The following is a 21,798-nucleotide window of genomic DNA, read 5'->3' as shown; positions in this document are numbered from 1 at the left end:
TTTATCACTGAATAATGCCCTAACACAACAGTTACAAGTATTAATTCAGGTCTGCTCAACAGATGTTTATTGAGTTTCTATTAAGTGACAAAGATGAATCAGGCATCATACCAGCTATTAAAAACTTTATACCATTGTAGGCAAGATAATATATGATTTACGCATTCATTTCTCAACACACAATTGAATATAACACAAAGTAGAATATGACAAAGTATTTATGCCAGGCTGAAGATATTTTAGAGAAAAATCACAGATAAGGAAAACCTTGTGGTAACAATGTAAAGCAAGTCACAGGAAGAATATTCAATCTACTGACCTGTATCCTCTTACAGCGTGGAGAGAAAAAACAGAAATTCTAAACGCTAGTACCAGCTGAAAACCTTTTGAACCTATCTGCAAGAGTTCTTCAGTACCAGGCTGGAAACACGTTTTGGCTTAAACCAATTTCCAAAAGAGTAGAATGAGAATTATAATTAAATTAATTTTCTAAAATCATTTTAGTTTGAGTTTTGATTCAAGCTGACAGGCAAGAACCTGCACCACTACTGTACATCTTGCTGTAACCATGGAAATCTGTCATATTCTGGGCTTGGACTTAATCTGTTTCTCCAACAAAATCATTCCGTCTTTCTACACCCAAAACTATCACCCCACCTCTCAATCCCCAGCATTCCAGCAATTCTGCCTGTAGGAAATGCAAAATTAAGATTTACGCAAAGCCATTTTATTTCCAACTATAAAGAGTCCAATTTCTCAACATTTATTTGAACATAGCAATAGTTGAGCATACTATCTGCAGCTAAAAAAGGAGGCAATAGAACTTAGCACAGTATGTGGGGAAAAAAGGAGCAGCTAACCCCCCTGCTTTTGAAAATGGTATCACTTAATACAACTAATATTCCTACCTCACAGAGTTGTTTAAGGCTCAAATGCTTTTCGTATAATAGAGTGCTTTGTAAACTATGAAGTACTATACAACTTCTTGAATATGACCTTCACTGACAAGAATAAAATTTGGCCAGCATCACTGTTAAAAATTATCAGGGGCTTTTTAAGAATGTTGGGTCAGCATTTATCAAACGAAAATCCTACTCAGACACGGGGGGACTTGCTGGGCTCCAGTTCTTCATGACAACTGAGATATGGAATGAGCCAAAAAACTTACAACTACTACCCGGGTAGCGAATAGTCAAAGTTTGACATTTCATATATAATAAATACAAATGTATGTAACTAAACAAAAGTATATGAAGGCATCATGCCCAGAACATGGCGAACCCTTCAAAATGCCAGTCTCCTCCTCTTCTCCCTTCTTCACAGACAACACATTTCTGAATGTTTATGATTTACTACTTTCATGTTTTAAAGAGATGATACATAGACTCGATTCAGGAATCATGTGATTTTAAGAATGGGTCCAGCTTCACCAGAAAGGCTTGAGTTTAGTAAATTTAAAGCAGGAGCCATTTAGAACAGTCTTTCTCCCAGTAAGGCTTTCAGTGAGGTGATGAGGTTGGCTGAGGCATGCATTTGGGTGAAGATTTCTGCCATCAACAGAAAAGAGAGGGGAAGAGGGAAGAGCTAAATTTAATCAAGCACTTACGTGCACAGGCTGTCCTGGCCACTGCACATCTCCTGCCTTGCAGAGTGCAGTCACTTCCTCAGTGGTGCCAGCGGCGTGTGATGCCAGCAACTGCCCCCTTCACCTGCCTCCTACCCCTTCCTCGGCACTCTGTGTTGGTTCCTCCTCACCAGCTCCACCAGAGAGTGCCCCCCGGCTCCCTTGACATTTCCACTTAGGCATCGAATAGACATGTTACATGTAACACGTCCCAAAAATGAATTCTTTGTCACCCTCCAAACCCGACTGGCACTGTCCCTATTACACCCCTATTTTCGTAAATGGCAAATCCCTGCTTGGAGTTGCTCTGGCCAAAAAAATGGAGACTCACCTTTGACTCCTGTTTCGTTCATACCCCACATCTAAGGCACTGGCAAATTCTCCGGGCTGCCTTCAGAACCTAACCTCTTTTCAGTGCCTCTGGCGCTCTCCTTCTAGCTTGAGCCACCATGTCTCTCCCCTACAATACTGAGACAGCCTCCTGGTCATCCTACCTGTTCCTGACCTGGTGCACCTGAAGCCTATTTTCAGCGTAGCAGCCAGAGTAATGCTTTGAAACTGGAAGGCAAACTGGTCATTCCTCTTTTTGAAACCCTCATAAGGCTCCACATATCATTCATAGTAAAACTCAAAGCCCTCGCGATGGCTCCAGGCCCTCCCTCATCCACACATCTCACCAACCCCACTCCTGTCACCCTCCCCGCTGGGACATCTCTCTCTCTTCACTAGGACACATGAGCTTCTTGAGAGAAGAGACTTTGTCCACTATTGTATCATGTGGCAAACAGCAGGTCTCAAATATTTGTGGAATTGATGAACGGTCGAAGAATATTCTCCACGACAACTCTATAAGGTATTCTTACCCTTGTTTTATAGATGGAGAAAATGAGGTGCAGAAAGAGGTATACTAACTGTGCAAGATCACCCAGCTGGTAAGAAAAGAATGGGGCTTGGACCCAGCGCTATGTGACCTACACGCCTACATTTTCTACTCCTCCAGAACCCAAAGCTTCTGCGTTCTGGAAAAAGACAGCCTCCTTGGCTTGAATGGGTATAGTGTGGTTGACATGCCAGTGTTCATGTGCTCCAAGGCTAGGCAAGGAAAACACCAAGGACTTCCTGGTCACACCCAAAACCCTGACCAGACTTTGCTTTCTCCCTCTAGTGCCTGTTCCACCTCCAGCAGAGTCATCCAATGACCTACAAACCCTGCCAAAACCCAATTACCTTCTTCCTTTGTTGCTCCAATGTACAATATAAAATCAAAAGAGTCAGGCAGTGGAAGGTTTTGGACTGAATCTCCCACCTTGGAGTACAGCCTGATTTCAATGCTGAGGGGTGACCAGACAGCATTGCTTTGGAGAAGCAGTATAATAGCAAGTGAGTTTTTAAAAATAAGAACAAAATAGAGATCACATCTGAACAGTGGAAATTATTTTTCTCTTCATTTTAAAAAAATCTTGCATGGATGCTGTTACTTAATGAAGTGTCCTTTAATGTTATACTTACCTATTTTTGATGACTAATTAAGGTTTGGTTTAAAAAATTAACAGTGAGAAAAGGTATGCTTTATACAACAGGAAGAGTTGAACATATGATACTGGCAGACAGCTAAGGTCGATCCTTGCAGAGTCAAGGATCAATGTTGGTGGACAGAGGCACAAGAGGTGATGAAAACGTTTTATATCTTGACTGGGATAATGGTTAAACATTTACCAAAACTCATCAACCTGCATCCTTAAAATCTGTGCATTCGATGTAAATTATACCTCAATTTAAAAATATGTCATCATTGGATTACAGAGTGAGAACTTCTTGAGTAATGAAAAGGGAGAAATGCCGAGTTTTCCTGGGGCAAAAGCAGCATGAACAAGTGAAATAACCAATTTCTTCCAGTCTCTGTCTGTGCTCATCTCAGTGCTGAATGCCTGAACACAGTAAGCTCAGGTGAGAAAGGAGGGATGGCAGAAGGTCTGTGCAGACAGAGAGAAGTATCAGGAAAGTGCTGGAATCTGAGGAAGGTGCTACATGAGGCCGTCCTACGCGGATCAAGTTTCTGGTTCCCAATTGCATTTGGATTCCCATGTCTCCTGCTTGGATTCACACCACCACTCCTAGAATAAGGTAATCCAGGGACTTGGCAGCTGTAGCTATGAACGAGCCTAGAATTGGCCTTTCGGGGCGGGGGACGGAATTTACAAGGCCCCCAAAGCAGCCAATAATTTTTTGCTCACTTATCATGATTCCTTACTTACAGTTTAATAATATTTATCAGAACACTGACTCAAGACCTTATACAAGAATTGCAACCTCAGACAAAGTAGAAAGTGCCTCATAGTATAAACAAGTGCTATTCACAGTGTGTTCTGCTGACTGGTGTCACTGGTCCACGATTAGATAAAAGGCTTGCACCAGAAGGGAAATTAACATCACTAAGACGGCTGTTTAGTTCAGCTGCTCTTTTCTTCACAGCATGACTTTCTAGATGAAGGGAACAATCCATGATTTACATTCAGGTTTAACTCTCTTATAGGTAGTGGACGAGTAAACAGTTTGCAGGTTGGCTATTTCAAATAGCACTGCTATAGTTTGGTGGCACTTTAAGAAAACATAGAACATTCAAAAATGATTGTTGAGTCACTTGGCACGTGCTAGATGTGGGCACTAGCCGGGAAGGAGATATAAAAATGACTAAGATGAGTTACCTACACTTCCCTTAAAGACTCTACTAAAGAAGTGCTAGCACTGAAATCATCCTTACCAATTTTACGGGTTAGCATAACACCAAATTCACGGTACTGTGTCTGGGGGAATCCTGATAAAATTGCTAAAATCCTCTTCTGGGTAAGACAGGCTTATTCTAGGGTGTTCGGCATTTGAATATCCTTCTTCCTAAGACATGAGGTGCAGGTGAAGCTGCACTTGTGGGATATCTCATTTGGTTCCTGATCTGTTTCTCATCTTTTCCCTTCTGGCAGAATCATCCTTAACCAGAAGCCAGACTGATCACATTAAGGCTCCCTGTGCCAAGCCCAGCTTCAGCTCGCTAACTTCTCTGGAAAAACGACAATCTGATAATGAAAAGAACAGACTGGTTTGAGAGTCCAAACATCAGAGAATGTGTAAGAGACTTCAAAAATGATTCTAGCTTCTACTGAGATGGAGAGAAGTTTATAAAAACCCGGAAAGGTCAAGAAAGCAGAGCAGAGGGCAAGGTGGACTCTCCTCTGGACGTGTTCTCATTTGCCAATGGCCCCATTGGAACGACACAACCAGATGTAATCTGACCACTGCAGAGCACAGGTGGACCAATGCCTACTTGTGCTACTGACAGTTCACTTTCATCAGTGTACCCCAAGATTCCACTAATCACTTTGGCAGACATGTAAAGAACTTGCTGTCAACTAAAACCCCTAGGTCTGTTTTTTCCATGAACTGCTCTGAAATCAGGTTTCCCCAATCTTGAACTTGTGCACTGATTTTTTTCCCTCTAAATTCAGGACTTTATTAAATTTCATCTTGTTAAGTTTCCAACCACTGTTCCAGGTATGTGCTCTCTTGCTGTGTGCTCCTGTTCTCTCTTCTCCGTCTCTCCCCATCCACTGATCTCTCTTCCCCCTCCATGCCTCACTCCCCTCTCTTTTTCTTTCTGTCATCAAATTTTTTTACAATCACTCCTCCAGAAATCTGATCGCCCAATCATCAATATCTCCCAAATGATCTAATGAAATGCCCAATAGGACCAGGGTAATGACAAAGCCCAACCTGGAACCAGAGACTCATTATCAGGCCTAGGTAACTGCAACCACCACTGAATTGGCCTCCCAGATTGAAATCGATTATCCCTCAGACCAGAGAGATATTTCCAAAATACATAATCAATCATCCTTGCTTTGAAATTCTGCAGACACTTCCCATTGTCCACAGGCAAAGGCCACATGCCTTCTCATGTCATCCGAGATGCTCTGTAACTGGTTCCCACCTGGCCCTCCAGCTTTATCCCATCCTCCTCCTCCCAGGTCTACACAGGACATCTGTGCCTTTCTGCCTAGAGCAGGCTCCCCTCCACGTCCGGCAGACCCACCACATCCTTAAGGACTTGGTTCAACTAGCGCTTGTCCAAAGGGGAAGAATGAATACCCCACCCTTGCTAAGCTGCGGCACCCAACATTGGCCTCGACAACCATACTTACCCCATTGTGGTGTGGTTATATTCTATATTTAAAAAAAAAAAAAATAGGCCCATCTGGGAGCACAGTGTCTGACACACAGAAAGCATAATATAGTTTTCTTGAATGGTTAGCTAAACTACCTCAGAGCTTAAATTAACCCACAGATCAACAATGATTAGGTGTAAGTAGATGGAAGGAAGCCTAATGAGCTTGAAGCATCCTAGACTCTTAAGTTTTCATTTTGTTTATGAGGACAAGGCTTCTTAAGAATCTTGTGCAAATCCACATAAACTGTTTCTATAATGCCCCAATCTTACTTCCTAAAACCTCTAACCTTCAAGGGCAAAAACAGCAAACTCTTTCCACTATGATGAAAATCAGAATTGACATCAATAAAGAGCAGAGTGTAACAGAAAGAATTCCAGTGGATTCAGAGAATTTGAATGGATGGATGGATGATGGTCTAAGTTTTATCAACTTAGCTTGTATATGATCTCAATCAAGTTACTTTTTAAATTTTTAGTGGTTTTTTTCCCCCACATATAAAGTGGATTTTTAAATTAAGTAATCTTCAGGGTTACTTCTGATTCTAAGAGTCTAATGTTCTTTATTTATGCCAGTGCTATTTTTCATCATAGTGGAGAAGAGTTTGCTGTTTTTGTCCTTTGAAGGTTAGTGATTTTAGGGAAAAAGATCAGGGGCATTAGAGAAACAGTTTGTGTGGATTTATACAGGTACTTAAAAAGCCTTATCCTCATAAACAAACAGAGAATTTGTTTTGTGAGGTCTTGGGATGAGTCAACTCCCCATAGGGCAGAGGTTACCTCCACTGGGAGAGGATTGTGTTTACTACGGATCAGTACAAGGAAGTGGTGGCTTCAGGTGTAACAGAACATCTTTTGATGTAGCAACTGGCCAGCAGAGAATTATATTACCAGGAAATAACAACTCATCCTAAGTTTTCATGAAGGCCAGGAGTTGCTCTTGGTTTGTATTCCTAGCTATATAATGATATACTTTAACTCCTAATGATATACTTAAACTCCTAAACATTAACAGACTAAAAAGTGCTTCTTGCTACCAGAGAGAAGTTAAATACAGCACAGTAAAATTAGTTTCACCATGAGGGTGTCCAGCTCTAATTATATAACAGCTTCTAATTATAAAACATCATTATTCAGTTTAAAAAGAATGGTTATTAACTTTTGCATCTCATTAAAATTAATAGTTAATTTGCTAAAAGTTGCTTATTTGGAAAAACTGCTAATGATTATTTTGTATATATGCACAGGTGTAAAATGTACAAGGGCACATGATAACAGACAAATTCTGCATTTAAAATCTGGCACACATATGAATTTTTAGCTAGTATGCATTGCAGCTAGTATTTTGGGAGACATTCTTATATTCAATTCAATGAGCAGGAATTGCCACTTGCCAGGGAGAAAAGGATACGATAAAAAAAATAAAAAAAAAAGGAATGGGTTAGCCATCTATGTATAAACAGCCGAGAGCTGGTAGAATGAGGTGGGCAGCACAGATGTTGGGGGGTACAGGGACTAGAAGGTGGAAACGATTCCATTCTAGTAATAGGACAAACTGTGTGGAGTACCTAGAGGTGTCTTCTTTAAGCAGTGGCTCCTGAGGTCTGTTTTCCATGCCACCCTGCCCTCACTCTTGCAGCATGTTAGAGCACCTGCCTGCCAGTGGAAAGTCAACTATTATGCCCTCCTGCAGGCATCTCTATAGGTTCATGGAAACAGACAACTGCCGACTAGAACCATGAGAGCTTGGAATACTCAACAACGTTTTAATTACTAGTACCACTGATTCAGAATCTTAACTGAGAATCTATGAGGGTACTTCGAGAAATCCATAGAAAGATTTGTATTGTCTTTCAATTCTATTTTTCCATGAACTTTTTGAAGTACCTGCGTATATGTGATCTAAGTGACTAACCTAGATACCGTGATAACAACTTAAAAAGTTGTCATTATACATCAATGAGAAATTAGGTTCTACTTCATGTTTTTAAACCAATGTACTGTAATTATAAATCTCTAATATTCTTTTAAAATTGGAATCTGTTAGGTTTCTTTGTCCTATTCACAAGCACGTGAAGAATTTCCTTTGAAAGAGAGTAATTAAACCAAGAAGATAGTTTCTACGATGAAATGCAAATTTCCCAAACAAAAGACCCTCATTTCAAAACATGAGACAACAGGTCACAGTCCCTAAATTTCAATTAGTTCAGTCCGAAGGCTGAACAAAAGCCCTCAAACTACATCCTTGGGATCTATAGCATTTAATTCTCTTACAGGCTGGTATCTCTAAATATTTTAGTCTAGATGATCAGTAAGTAGTGACAGGCCTTAATAAACTTCAATAACTAAAATGTTCTGCCTCAGATCCACCACTGCCACTTCAAGATAACCAGGCGTTTACCACTCTGTCCCCATGTGAAACAAACAGGGGTGTTTCCCAACATATACGCTTTTGTCTTTCAGAATAAGTGTGTTTCCCCTTAGGTTCTCATCCCTTCTCAGTTCACCTGTGAAGCTATTGCTTATTTGACCTGTCTGAACACTTAGGAGTCTCCCAGACAATCACTCAAAACTTTATGTAAAAGGGTTATGCAAATTGCACTGTAAACGTGGTTATCACGCTTTTTCAATTTAACTTTAGAAATGAGCACATATTCTCTTCTGGCATTTGACTTTCTGATCTTATATCTTTTCCAGTTTTTCCAAATGAGAGCTGTTCTTGTCTTTAGTCAATCCTTTTACATAGCGATTTCTCTTAATGGTGGATCTTTTCAATGAGGTGTTCTCATACACAACTGTATCTTAGTGTGTTGACACGCTTATGTAGCAAACATTATAGTTATACTCAGTGTATATCACAGTCATACTCTGTACCCTAAACTGAGACCCTGCCACTGGTTAGTGACACTCCTCCTGCTTTGCAGCTCTAAACAACAATGACAAAAGCAATTGCCCCAAATCCTGAATCTTGGGTACGATGACAGAAAAATCAACAAAAAGATAAATTATGAAAGGCAGGTGAGAAACAGTAAAAAGAAGGGTCCTGAAGTGAGGCTTCCATCAAAGTGTCCCCATGACACCTGTTTGGTTTATTTTAGAAAAAGAACATAAGAAATATGCAAATAAAAAGAACATAAGGCTTCCTGCCTTGGTAGAATCTGTTTTGATATTGTTGAAATTTAAAAATCAAATCATATGTCCTATCATTTCTCCAGGAAGCCTCGATCTCCACAGAATGCTGAGAATACTCAGACTCTGTCACACAACACAGCGAGGTAGAGAGAAGGTACCTGCGCTTTCCTGCCATCGGGGGGTTAGCGCAGGGCCGTGTGCTTACCTGGATCGAGTCTCAGAGGGCAGTGGCGTGTCACCAATGGAGTGGCTCGGGGAGGCTGGCTGCTGCAGGGAGGAGCTGTGCCTTTGCTTTGGGGACCTTGGCACATCAGTAAAGGAGGAGTCTCGTCCAGAGAAGGAGAAGGTCGAGGAGCTCTCAGCCGTCGGGGGCAGGTCATGGGCCTGCCGGGTGGCACTCAGCTCTTGACCGCGTCTTTGGTTTTCCACGTTTAGCAGCATCTCCTTGTCAGATATGCCTTCACTCCCATGGAGGGCATGGTCCTTGGATTCATCCGTACAGGTCCTAAGCCCCATCGTCTCTGTCCTGGAGTACGAATCTTGGCTCGACTCTTCCTCTCTGTCACTTTTGCCTCCCCGTTTCTCAACAGCATCGGGATCCTTCCTGGACTTGGTGTATCGAGATAAATACTCAGAATCGGTTTCAGGATCCAGAGTGAGCCCGTATTTTTCTGCCAGTTGCCGTCTCCTTTCTGCTTTGTACCTTGCGATTCTTTCAGCTTTGGACTCCAGGCTGTGGGTGTCCATGGCACCTGAGCCATGGGATAAGTCACCAGCAGGGACACCTGAGGTTTCTGTGCAGTATTTAGATCGAGTCTGCTTTTCTACAGAAGAATCAGAAGTTTCTTCCTCTTCATTTGACCGGCCTACAGGAAGAACACATCGATAATACATAGAGATTTCAAATAACACATATTTACATACGGGGACACTCTGTACAGTATTCCCTTGATCACCCATTCTGTGAAGGAGCAATTTCTCATACAGGTGTATTTACCTAACATGATGTGCCTGGGCTGCTGTGGAAGTCTGAGATCTGTGGCAAAATCTATAAAGGCTGTGAGAGTTCTGCAGACCCTGCAAACCACCTAAGGCTCGGCTTAAACTCAGCCCAGCCCCTTCAGCCCCTTCACTCCTGAGAGCTCTTCAGTCCTCGCCCAGTGCTTACTTCCCCTTGTTTACTTTTTTTTGTTTGTTTTTGAGTTTAATATTTCACGTGTCAGGCCAGAGAACGAGCTTAAACTCTTCTGGAAAAGATAGCAGATACCTGAACTGTGGTAATTTGACAAGTGACAGATTGTGGCATCTCAGGATGTGATAGTAACCATAACAATGTGACCCATACCAATATCCACCAGGTTTTGTTTTACAGAAGTGGCTTTTTACAATTGTAGCATGCATACCTAATGTAGAAAAGGTCTAACATGAAAAACACATGAAGGTAAAAACCTAAATCACCAATAATCATATTATACACTAATAATTTGACATTTTTATGTAGTTACTTTTATCCTAACAATGGGGATATGTTCTGAGAAATGCGTCCTTAGGCGATTTCACTGTTGTGCAAACATCATAGAGTGTGCTTACACGAACCTGTATGCTACAGCCTTCTACAGACTTCCAGCTCCAGTGCAATCTTACAGGACCACCATCCTATATGTGGTCTGTGGCTGACTGAAACATTGTTATGCTGTGCGACTGTGTATTCCTTCCAATCTTTTTTATAGTTGGTTTCCTTCTTACATATAAAATATTTGATGTTATTAATGCTCTATATAAAATATATCCCTAATATTTGGAAATCTTATTTTGAAACATTTTTTTTCCCTCACTCAAGAAAGGTGGCAAGAGACTGGAACAGAGGCAGTGGAGAAATACTCATGGGAGTTTTAGACTATCTTAGATGAAACATCATTTTTTTAAGCCTTCATAATATTCTATCTAACAGGCATTCCACAATGAACTTAACCCTTGCCATTTTGCTGGACATTTGTTTCTATATCTTTAGTGTCTGGTTTCCTGATTATTATCACAATAGACAGACTCATAAAAGTAGAACGGTTGTAGCAAAGGGTACATCATTTTAAGACAATTAGCAGACTGTCAAGTTAATTTCTATAAAATGGGCATTGCTATACACTTGTATCTGCAATATATGCTCCCTCACTGTGTTCATTTTGTAAAAAATTGCCTTTGATTACTAGAAAAGGTGAATATATGTATTTTTTCCTTTATTAGCCCTCTGCATTCTCTTTTGCTTCTCTGGAATGCCTGCTCAAGTTTATTGCTCTATATTCTATTGATTCATAGTGTTGTTTTTATTGGTTGGTATAAATTTTTATAGGGATATTAGCCCTTTGTCATCTTCATGAATATTTTCAAACTTGCTTGTAGTTTAATTTTGTTATGAAGTCTGTGAAGATTCTCTTTGAAGTACAGATGTTAATTGGATAGTTAAATCAACTGACCCGATCATTTCGTGATTTCTTCAGCTGTTTCAGTGCTTTGAAAGTCCTTTCCATTCCACTTGAATTAAATATTTACCTATGTTTTCATGTTTTCAGTTATTTTCTTCAAATTAATCATGTAAATAACTGGAACTTATTTTAGGGTTCAGCATGAAGTAAGAGGAATATGTCCTCACCTCCACCCCATGGCTAGCTCATTTTCCTGATACTATTTTATTAAATAATTCCTCCTTCTCTCACTAATATGTGATGTTTAAACTATTATACACTACATTGATTAACATTTTATATACACTAGGGTTTATTTCTGGCTATAAATTATGCACTCTGATCTGCCTACTCTTAATTTTTCATGTATGTAATTTTAAAAAATCTTAGTTTTTTGGCCACAGAAACTTAGAAACCATAGAGACAAGCGACATCATGAGTGAGATCAACAACCCTGTCTGAGGAAGGAACTAGGAAACACTGGCTATAAAAAGCAGCCGCTCAGAGCTGCAGAGCCAGGGACTGGCATTGGAAGGAACAGCCCTGGACTTATCCTCTCCTCAGGTCAGGTTGAATATTTGATGCCATAACAGTGACTCTGAGTAACCAAGAAATAGCTAAGTCATGTTTCACATGCTGTTTAACACAAAATAAATATGCAATATGTTTATAATTGCACACATTAAAATAATTTAAATAGAATGCTTTGTAGCACAAATACTTAGAGCAGGAACCCTCGTCACACCAGCCCAGCTTTGCTTTTAACTCTCCTTGCTGAGAGCAGCTGTCTCTATGGGCATTTACTTTAAAACTACTATGAGAACTATAAGGCACTATCTCATTCATTCCTTTACCAAACATTTCCTGTGGGGGGCCCTGAGGGTGCAGAGAGATAGACACAGTTCTTGCCTTTCAGGGGTCCTAGTCTAGGGGGATAATGACCAGTCATCAGTTACCCAGCAACCTGCCCAAGGGAATCATTTCTTACTGCTGTGGTACTGGAGGATCACACCCGTGGGGCAGGGCAGAGCTCACATCTGTGCTGCTGCTGTTTTTACAAGAACATTTAATAAAAAATTATATCCACACAATTAACTTTTGTGGCATATCTCATTCTCCAATCCCACTAGATAAGAAAGACAATGTATAACGTGTTGAGCAGCCTGCTTGGGAACGGACCACCAGGCGTGCACACTCACCAGTGTGGGGGCTGGCAGGGTCGGTGGCGCGCATGTATCTGGGTGTGTCTTCCTCCAGCAGCCGATGAGTCACTAACCCTGTGCAGCTCTGCAAGAGGATGGGCTGATTGTCATTTTCAATTCCTTCTAAGCGCCTGGCAATTCTTTCTTTTCTGTACAATACACCAAAAAAGGCATTGTGAGCCACAGAAATCAATTCTAAGGGAAAATGATTATCTCTTCTACTTCCTAATTATGTACCATAAATATCTCACCTTTTCATTTCTAAAAATTCTTTTTTCTTTGGTTCAAAGAGTTTTCTTAATTCTGCAACTAAAACAAAAGACAACAAAAAAGGTCCAATATTTAATAGTCATGCACTCATTTTATTCATTCATGCAACATATGTTTATTGAACCCAAATTTCTGTTCTTGGCTCGCATGCAACAGTGATATACAAAACTGACAAAGTTCCTGCTTTCTTGGAGATTGTTTCCTAGTAAGGGAGGCAGATACCAAATAAGTAAGCATGTGCAAACACATACACACATAGATACACGCTCATACAGATATGAACACACAAAGACACACACAGATACACATAGGGACATACACCCTCACACACAAAGACGCACACACAGACATACACACACAGATAATACACATTCAAACAGACACACACACAGATACCGACACACACACAGATAACACACATTCAAACAGACACAGACATATAGACACGTGCACACTCACAAAAAGACACACAAACATATACACAGACATACAGACACACATACAGACAGACATACACTCAGAGACACACAGAGACACACACTCACACACGTGTCACAGTTTGTGCTAAAAGATAAACTCATACAGGGGTAAGGGATTGAGTCTTATTTCATCCAAGGGGGTCAAGGCAGGCTTGACTAGCAAGATCTCTCTAGTAAGGTGTTTTTAAGCAGAAATTCCAATATCTGTTTTTAACTTTTGTTAGGTTTAACAAAGTCTTCTAAGCTTTTATTATGGAAAACATTTACAAAATCAGAGACTAGCACTATGAACCCCCATATGGCCATCGGCAAGCTACAATCATTAACTCACAGCCACTCCTGTTTCATGCTACCATTTAATCTGCAAATATCTTTTACCACCTCATGGTGTTCCCACGGGTACCTAATGTGGCATACCTCGATCAAGAACAGTTTAGATTATCACAGGTCCTAAGCCTCCCCTCACAGGCTTTCAATGGAAAGAAATGTTAATATTTGTTTCCTTGCTATAATTTAGATGATGATGGCTAAAGTTACTCCAATTACCCCAATACTTCTGGCAGCTCTCACAACCAGAACAACCATTTTGCTGAGGTTGGGAGGTTCTCACATGATACTGACTACAAGGATATTACTGAGATGCCAGACAACTGTTACTTTGGAGAAATTGCCAAAGTTGGTGGAGCATAAAGGTCTCTCTCATCACCTCCTCCTCAATCACACAAATTCATAAGGACTCATCTGAGTGGCTCCTATTGAGGGCCCAGGAACGGGTAGGAGAGGGAGAGGGGAGGCTGGGCTAGCCCTGGGGCCAGAGAAAGTTTTGAAAGGCTGAGTCATAGGAGAAACTCAAAGGATGGGTTATGAATACATGGAATTTAATTTTCAACTCCATCAATTTCTGCTATTTTTTTTAAGTGGTCATTATGAGTAATGAGTCAAAACCACACACACACACAAAGACACATGCGCACACACACATACACACATGACTTATATATTGACCTTTGTGTTCAGAGATATAAGCCTTATTTCTCTTCATTTTTAAATGTTAGCCCCCTTAATACTTTAGGTGAACTGGCTTTTGTTAAGGTAACTGGCTTCACAAAAAGTCTCTCTCTGGCTTCAAAAAAGTCCCTCTCAGTTGGCTTCCCCAGGAGCCAGAGTAGCTAGAGGTGTAGGTGTACTTGCACCAACAATGTTTATTATGCTCCTATTCAGAAGACGTGGTATAATAATAATGGTGCAGCTTGCCATGCTGCCATGCAAGAGGAAACTTGGCTAACAATAGTTTCCCGATTAACAAATTAGCTCTAGTGAGATTATGGTGATAAAACTTTAATGGCTGGTAGTACATATCTTGGAAATATTTTCAAGGATGACATAAGCCAGAGTTTAAGTTAATGATTTAGACCCCAAAGAGGAGAATGGGGCTATATTCTTCATAAGACTACTCAAGAAGTCATTGAAACCAAACTCCAAAGGCTTTGAAAGGTATGTCTTAAACTCATGTCTCAAACTCATAACTGAGAAATAGGGTAGATTAACAGGGTTTTGAGTAGCATAATGACACTTACCTTTCCTCCTCCCAATCTCCCAAGTTATATCAAATGCACAAGCATAAAAAACATTGAAACACATAGAGTACCAGGTAACTTCTACCAGAAAAAGTTAAGATACACACTTTTTTTGTTCTAATCAGAGACTGTTAAAAATCACTGTCAGTTCATTAAATCTTTAATTAATTTTTACATTTTTCTATAGAAATTATGCAACTAAAGACATTAAAAAAGAAAAGATTCTGGCAGTATGTGAAAAAGTGAAGCAAGTGGGTTTCCCATATTCTGGAAGGAAAGATCAACTAATTGGAGACTATGCAAACCTACCACCCACAACGAAGCGAGATTTTCCTACTGCCATTACCATCCTGTTTCAATCTTCTGTAAGGACTAAGATAATACGAGAAGGGGGCAGGCGATGGTCAGAACCGTCATTCATCACTGAAGCTGAACCCCGAGCCTGCAGCAGTGACAACAAAGAGAGGGGCAAGCCAAACCATCCTGCTGCCCATGGGACCTTAGTCCCTTCCTGGACACAACAGGGCAGATGCCCACCAGGAAACACTGCCATGTGATAGCCATTCACTTCTGGGAATAGGAAGAAAAGTCTCAGGATAGCATTTAACAGACATGCAGATGTACCTCATCAGTGTCACAGACTCAGAAGGCAGGCTTGGGAACAGATCCCGGGTCACTATGGGGACGCAGATGCCTTTTGAGTGGGAAATGTCTTTGCTGTGAGCCCTGCACTGCAGGATGTTGAGCATGCTAAATCACCTCCCGCTGCCGTGACACAAAAATGTCCCCCTGTTTCCAAAGCCCTCTAGGACTGTCCTGGATTGAGAACCACTGATCCCAGTACAAAGACTTCAAACAAGCAGCCTGTCCCCTAGATCCCCATGCCCTGAGTTACTCAGTACCGACACCACTAGTCCATCCCTGAACTCTTTCCAATCAAACCTAGAATCCAACTCAAAACTATTTCAAGCCTGTTGCTTCTGGAAGTTAGTATCTATCCACCAATGTGGTGAGTGCTTGAAATGACACCTCACAGTCCTCTCCAATCATTTCACTGAGGAATGGAATAAAGTCACAAATTAATCCATACTATACATGTATTGCTGAGTTATTCATTCTTAGTGAAAATCTATAGTAGCTTTTTTACGAAAATGAAAAAATCCCTCCAGCAAACAAATAATTACCTGTCAGTCTATTCTCTCTAACAAATATATTTTTCAGTTACCCAAATTTGTCTCATTTCTATAGACATGAGACTATAGGAAAGAAATGATAAACAAGACAGAAGGGGCCGGCCCTGTGGCTCACTCAGGAGAGTGCGGCACTGGGAGCGCCAATGCCGCGGGTTTGGATCCTATATAGGGATGGCCGGTGCACTCACCAGCTGAGCGTGGTGCAGACCACACCGTGCAGAGGGTTGCATCCCCTTACCGGTCAGGAAAAAAAAAAAAAAAGACAGAAGGAACAGAGAGACATTTTGAGTTTGGTTTCTCTTCCTAAAGTCTATAATTTAAAAGTAAAATTAATAAAATAAACAATGTAATAATTACGTTGTTTATTTTATATTGTTAATATAAAACATGTTTTTATAATATTAATTATTAGGATAAAACTAATACTAAAGAATTATGGGTGGAAGTCACCCCTGCTGTGGAAATCTATGTTGTAACCCTGTTGTTTCATTTCTACCAAAGTTATCTTCTGACTATAATCTTTTTAAGTTTTTAAACATTTTTACATAATTTCAGACTTGGAGAAAATTTAAAAGATATACTTCATAACATGTTAACATTTTACTAAATTTGGTTTATTTTCATCTTTTTTTCTCTTTCCATAAGTATATTTATGTGTGCACGTGTACCTGTAGACACGGGCACATGTTTACATAATATTTTTTCTGAACCTTTTAAGAGTAAGTTGCAGCATGATGTCCCTTTCTCTCTAAATTCTTCAGTGTATATTTCCTTAAAATAAGGAATAAGAATTTTTATAAAATTAGATTCAACAGCTATAATTCAACTGATTGTATGCTGTTTCATAATTATAATTCATAAATGGTTCAGGTTTAATAATACGAGTCATACAATCCAGATACAAACTAGCATAGATGGTATAATTTCCACTGTAATTAAAAATTTTCTACTTTGCTTGAAAATACACTAAGACTTTTCCATATACTAAATCATCCCTTTTACGCACGCTGCCTCTGTTCATTACCCTCGTTTGCGTGATTCAGAATGGTCTTTCCCGGGCAATGTGGATTCTATGAGTATATTTCTTTAGCTATTTCTGATAGGAGTTGACTGTTCAGTTTTCAAGTAAGGCAATTTAAGGGAATTTGACAGCAGGCTCTATAAGACTTCATAAAGTTATTTAACTACTTAATATAATTTTTAATAAGAATATATAGCACAATATTCAGGATAATTTGGTCTGCTAGGTGCTTTTCTTTGGAAACACAGTTTCTTCGGTAAGCTCTGAGAAACAAAGGATTTCTGGTAAAGGCATTGTTGAGTACAGTAGAATCTTCCAAAGAAATATAAGCAGAAAGTGTACTGCCAAAAACACTTCTGTCTCCTCTTCACTTGACAGCCCAAGAGCACAGGCCAGATCCAGAATGTCCTGAATACTGATTTTCCTTCCCAAGCAGTAATGTATGTCAACTTTTACATTTGGATGGCAGCCACTAATACAAAGACAAGCACCTTATAAAATAAGTAATTACAAAGCAAGAGGAATAAGGGGGAGGAGTGGCAGCTGAAGGGTGTGGGGTTTCTTTTTGGAGTAACAAAAATGTTCTAAAATTGACTGTCGTTATGGACACACCACTCTGAATATACTAAAATCCACTGAATTGTGTCCTTTAAATGGATGAATTGTATAGTGTGTGTATTATACCTTAATAAAGCTGTCAAAGAAAGTAGAGTAATTTATTTGGCCTATTTGTTATTCCTCAATGGATAATCTGTATTGATATTATAGCCTTTACATAGGTAAAGACGTTGAATCCCTTGATTAGTTGTTTATGATACAGTTAAAGGAAATCCCTTAGAGAAAAAGCAATGACCATTTTAATGCTCAATTTCACAGAAACGAGAATCTCTCGGTAAATGAACAGAAAGACTTCTGTAAACTTATAAACAAACATAAAATTCTATGTCATTAAAACAAAATTATAATCAATTTTTTAAAATACTATGTTGCTAAAAGCATATAGACACAATCATTCACATATCTGCTAAGATGGAGAAATGACAAGATTGCTGGTAACACATGGGTCCTTCCAAATGTGTCTGCCCAAATTCATAACGAGCAAAGACTGCATGAAATCAGACTGTGGGGAATTCAGATGAAATTCAGGGGAGGAGGGATACTGGCACTTTTAAAGCATACTTTAAAGATTGAAGGGACCTTGTCAGTTTTGAAGTATAAATCTAGTTAATACATAAAAACATCATCTTTGATTTGTGGAAATTGTATTTTTATAATCAAACATGATAAATTTTCTAAAAAACTGGTTAACAAAAGCATGTGTTTTTAAACTTTGTTATTTTTGAAATAACAATTTTTTGACTCTTAAGAAACCTACCATATCATACTGTTTTTAATCTTTGATTGTAATATTGGCTACGGTATTATTATCAAAAAGAGGAACTGGGACAGAGAAGGGGGAAAAGGGACCTTTCTGATTGGAAGAAATAACTTACACTGTTCAGAATTTTGCCTAGTCAACTTTTCTAAGCTAGTGCTAAAATCAATTTGTTCATTCTTATATTTTGTTTTGATCATCTTCGTAGATTTTAAACACTTAAGTTTGGCTCAGATGAAATTGGGTTTGTCTTTCACAAACAGTCCTAAAATGGGAAGGGCCGTTCCACTTGTCAGCTGGGGCACACACTATCCAGTGGGAGCCCTCTGCAGCCCCCGTCCCACCCCGAACTCAGGGCCACGTGAGGAGATCACAGTGCAGTCCGCTTCATTTCGGGGGACCGTGAACTATCAAGTTTTTCTTTCTCGTATGAAATCTCATCTATCTCCTTATAATTCTACACACTCTACACATTATTCTTATTTCCAGCCTCTGAAGAAATATGGAATAAGCCTATATTTCAGATGACTGTTTTATAAGTACGTGAAAATTGCAACACGTCCCCATTTGAGTTTTCTTCGCTAGAGTCTTTCAAATACACATCCTCATCAGACTGTGTATAGGTATATCATCCACTCAGCTCTTCAGGATATTCTAATTTGTTGGTGGGCATTTTAAACTGGGTTTGGTTTCTGTTAAAAGAGCATTTCTTTTGGTCTAATTGCATTTGGGCTTGATCTTGTATTTTTTTTTTTCCTTTCAGAGTAGGAAAAAATCTGTCCTTCCATCAAATCTGTTTCTTCTAAAGGAAGGGTTACATAGCTCATTTGGGATGAAGACATTTCGTGAGCTGGTACTCATTCCTTGTGCTAGTGTTACAGTCGGTGGAAACAAAGATCAGGCATTGTTTCCATCATTTCGTAGGCAAAACTAAAGGGAGTCAGCTTACAGTCGGTGCAAATATCTTACTGCAAGTTCACCTTTACCAATGCAAACAGTAATTCATCAAACATGTAAGAGTGCTCACTTGGGGAAGAAGAAAAACGATTATGATACAGTCTGCACTGGCTGTTTTTGTAGCCCAGTAGGGAGCTACAAGATATTAAGTATAAAAGCCATAACACTGGGAAGCAGCAGGAGGAGCAGCCTCTAGAGGGAGTGGGAGTGGGGGGACACAGGGAAGAACTGGGGCTATGGGTGGAGCTCACTGTCCTTGCAGAAGGTTAAAGGTGAGAGAGAAGCAGCAAGGTTGATTGTGTGCTCTCTCTCCCCCTCCTCACCCAGCCTCCAGTGAAAACCCAAGGATGCCTCTAATTCAAGAGAAAGAACAAGTAGAAAGAATTAAAAATGCAAGAAGTATGTTAATTGAAGCTAATTCTTGGACTAGGCAGAAAGGGATACAAAGGAGATTACAAGCTGGAGGTTAGTGAGAGAGTTATCCTCAAAGAAATTCAGATAACACAAGACTCATATTCCCAGACACTGGTTAACCATTTAGGTTAAAGTCTTACCTTTAGGAAGTGCAGCTAAAAGCTTAGCATCGGTCCCTCTTTTGTGGTTAGCAAGTTGTTCCTTATCTTCAAGTGAGAATTTCTGAAAGCTAAAAGGTATTCCATCAACAAAGTGTTTAAAGTCAATTTAAATCAAGATACATGATATTAATTGAAAAAATGCAGAGCATAAATACTATGCTATTGTTACACATAGTTAAATATGTGCATGAAGATTACAGGGAAAAAGTTTGATTTGGGGGAGTTAATTGGTACCTTTTTTATTGTGTGTATTTATGTTAATAGTATGATTTTTGTGTGCAGCTAAATGGTTACATCAGCATTGGCAGGTGGCGTGGGGTGCAGGGTGGTGATGTCACTCAATTCCTTCCTCAGAAAACCAGCGACTTGTCTTCCTGATTTACATGCTGTCCTCTAGTGTTAAAATGATTTTAAAGTAACAAATTTCTTCAAACAACCAAGACATCAAAGCACGGTCAAAAGGTCTGAAAGGCTCATGAAGACGTGTCTTGGAATCAAAGAGGAAGTGAAAGGGGAGAAAACAAAGGAATTGAGCATTTACTATGTGCTTTTCTCCCACACTAAGCACATCCCAGGTATCATCCTGATTGTCTCACAAGACCCTAGGAGGTATGACCCACTCAGTGGCATGCTGATAAATGTTTTACAAGTCGCTCTGCCCTCTTGGCCCTACAAAAAGCACCTGTTCTGTAGTATTTGCTGGTGGTGTAAATACTCCCACCCTGGCCGACTTCAAGCCACCCACGAGATTCACCGACCTCAGAGTTGGGAGAGAAACACACCCTCGGCTCAGCACCGTGCAAGTGGCTCCAGCACACGCCACTGACCTATTACATCCTCCATTTACAGATTAGGAAACTGAGATCTGCCCAAGAACCCATCTTTGGCAAGAAGAGGAGGAGAGAGTCAAATTGGGCTCCTGCTCTAACACTACGCGCAGTGGCCCCAAGACTGCTGTAGGCACAACTCCATGGTCTTCCACGGGCAAGGCAGATGGTGCTGCTGCTTCCCAGCAAGAAAACGAACCTAGGAAAACAGGGAACTGCTATTCCCCAAAGCCAGGAAGGAAAGGCCTGGAAACTCAGAGTAAGCTGCCCTTCTGCCCCGTAAGGGTACATTTCCATAGAGGCCCAAGCAGAGACTGAGCAAGTTGCTGCGGACACTGTCTAACTGAGACACACAAATAATCCCTACCCCATGTGTAAATTAAGTTTAAAGGAACTTCCACACATTTCAAAACACAGTGCACCACTCCACCTTTGGAGAACCAAGCCCATCTGAAGCCTTAGTTATTGCATATAAATGTAGTACAGCTTATATTCATAAATATGAGTGTTGTGTTTTCACATTATTTAATAAAATATCTTGAGAATAATTAGGCTTTATATACCACACTCCAGATTGGCTTGAAGATCCTGGGCTACCTGATTAGTTAGAAACTTAGAATTAGCACTGACTTCTAAACAGTGAATCATAAGGCAGTGGTAACTCTTTGCAGTGTTTTATTCAAAGTATGACTTAGAATGAATGTAAAAAAGACTAAAAAAACTGCAGAAATGTACCCTACTTATGTAATGGCATACTATTTTAATTAATTATTTTTACAGCCAACCTAGATATCTTGATAAAGTTCTGTTCTTTCTTTAGGAAACTAAAATCTTCTAAGAAAAAAAAGATCAATATTAACATGAAATAACGTAATCCCTGAAATATTCAAC

At 39.9% G+C, this 21,798-nt stretch overlaps 1 protein-coding gene across 11 annotated transcripts in view; it reads right to left on the bottom strand.

Annotated features, from left to right (window-relative positions):
• SVIL (supervillin) overlaps nt 1-21,798 on the bottom strand; it is a 146,499-nt gene that overhangs the window by 72,051 nt on the left and 52,650 nt on the right. For all 11 annotated transcript variants that reach the window (XM_063099650.1, XM_063099646.1, XM_063099645.1 and 8 more), the window contains 4 exons: nt 20,060-20,148; nt 12,885-12,942; nt 12,631-12,782; nt 9,178-9,838 (listed from right to left, as the gene is read on the bottom strand). In XM_063099650.1, the coding sequence (XP_062955720.1) occupies nt 9,178-9,838; nt 12,631-12,782; nt 12,885-12,942; nt 20,060-20,148 (960 nt within the window). The remainder of the gene's footprint in view (nt 1-9,177; nt 9,839-12,630; nt 12,783-12,884; nt 12,943-20,059; nt 20,149-21,798) is intronic.

Source organism: Cynocephalus volans, chromosome 6 (genome assembly GCF_027409185.1).
Source record: "Cynocephalus volans isolate mCynVol1 chromosome 6, mCynVol1.pri, whole genome shotgun sequence".
Lineage (NCBI taxonomy): Eukaryota > Metazoa > Chordata > Mammalia > Dermoptera > Cynocephalidae > Cynocephalus > Cynocephalus volans.
The sequence above is the reverse complement of the archived record's forward strand: the minus strand, read 5'-3'. Positions and strand labels throughout refer to the sequence as shown.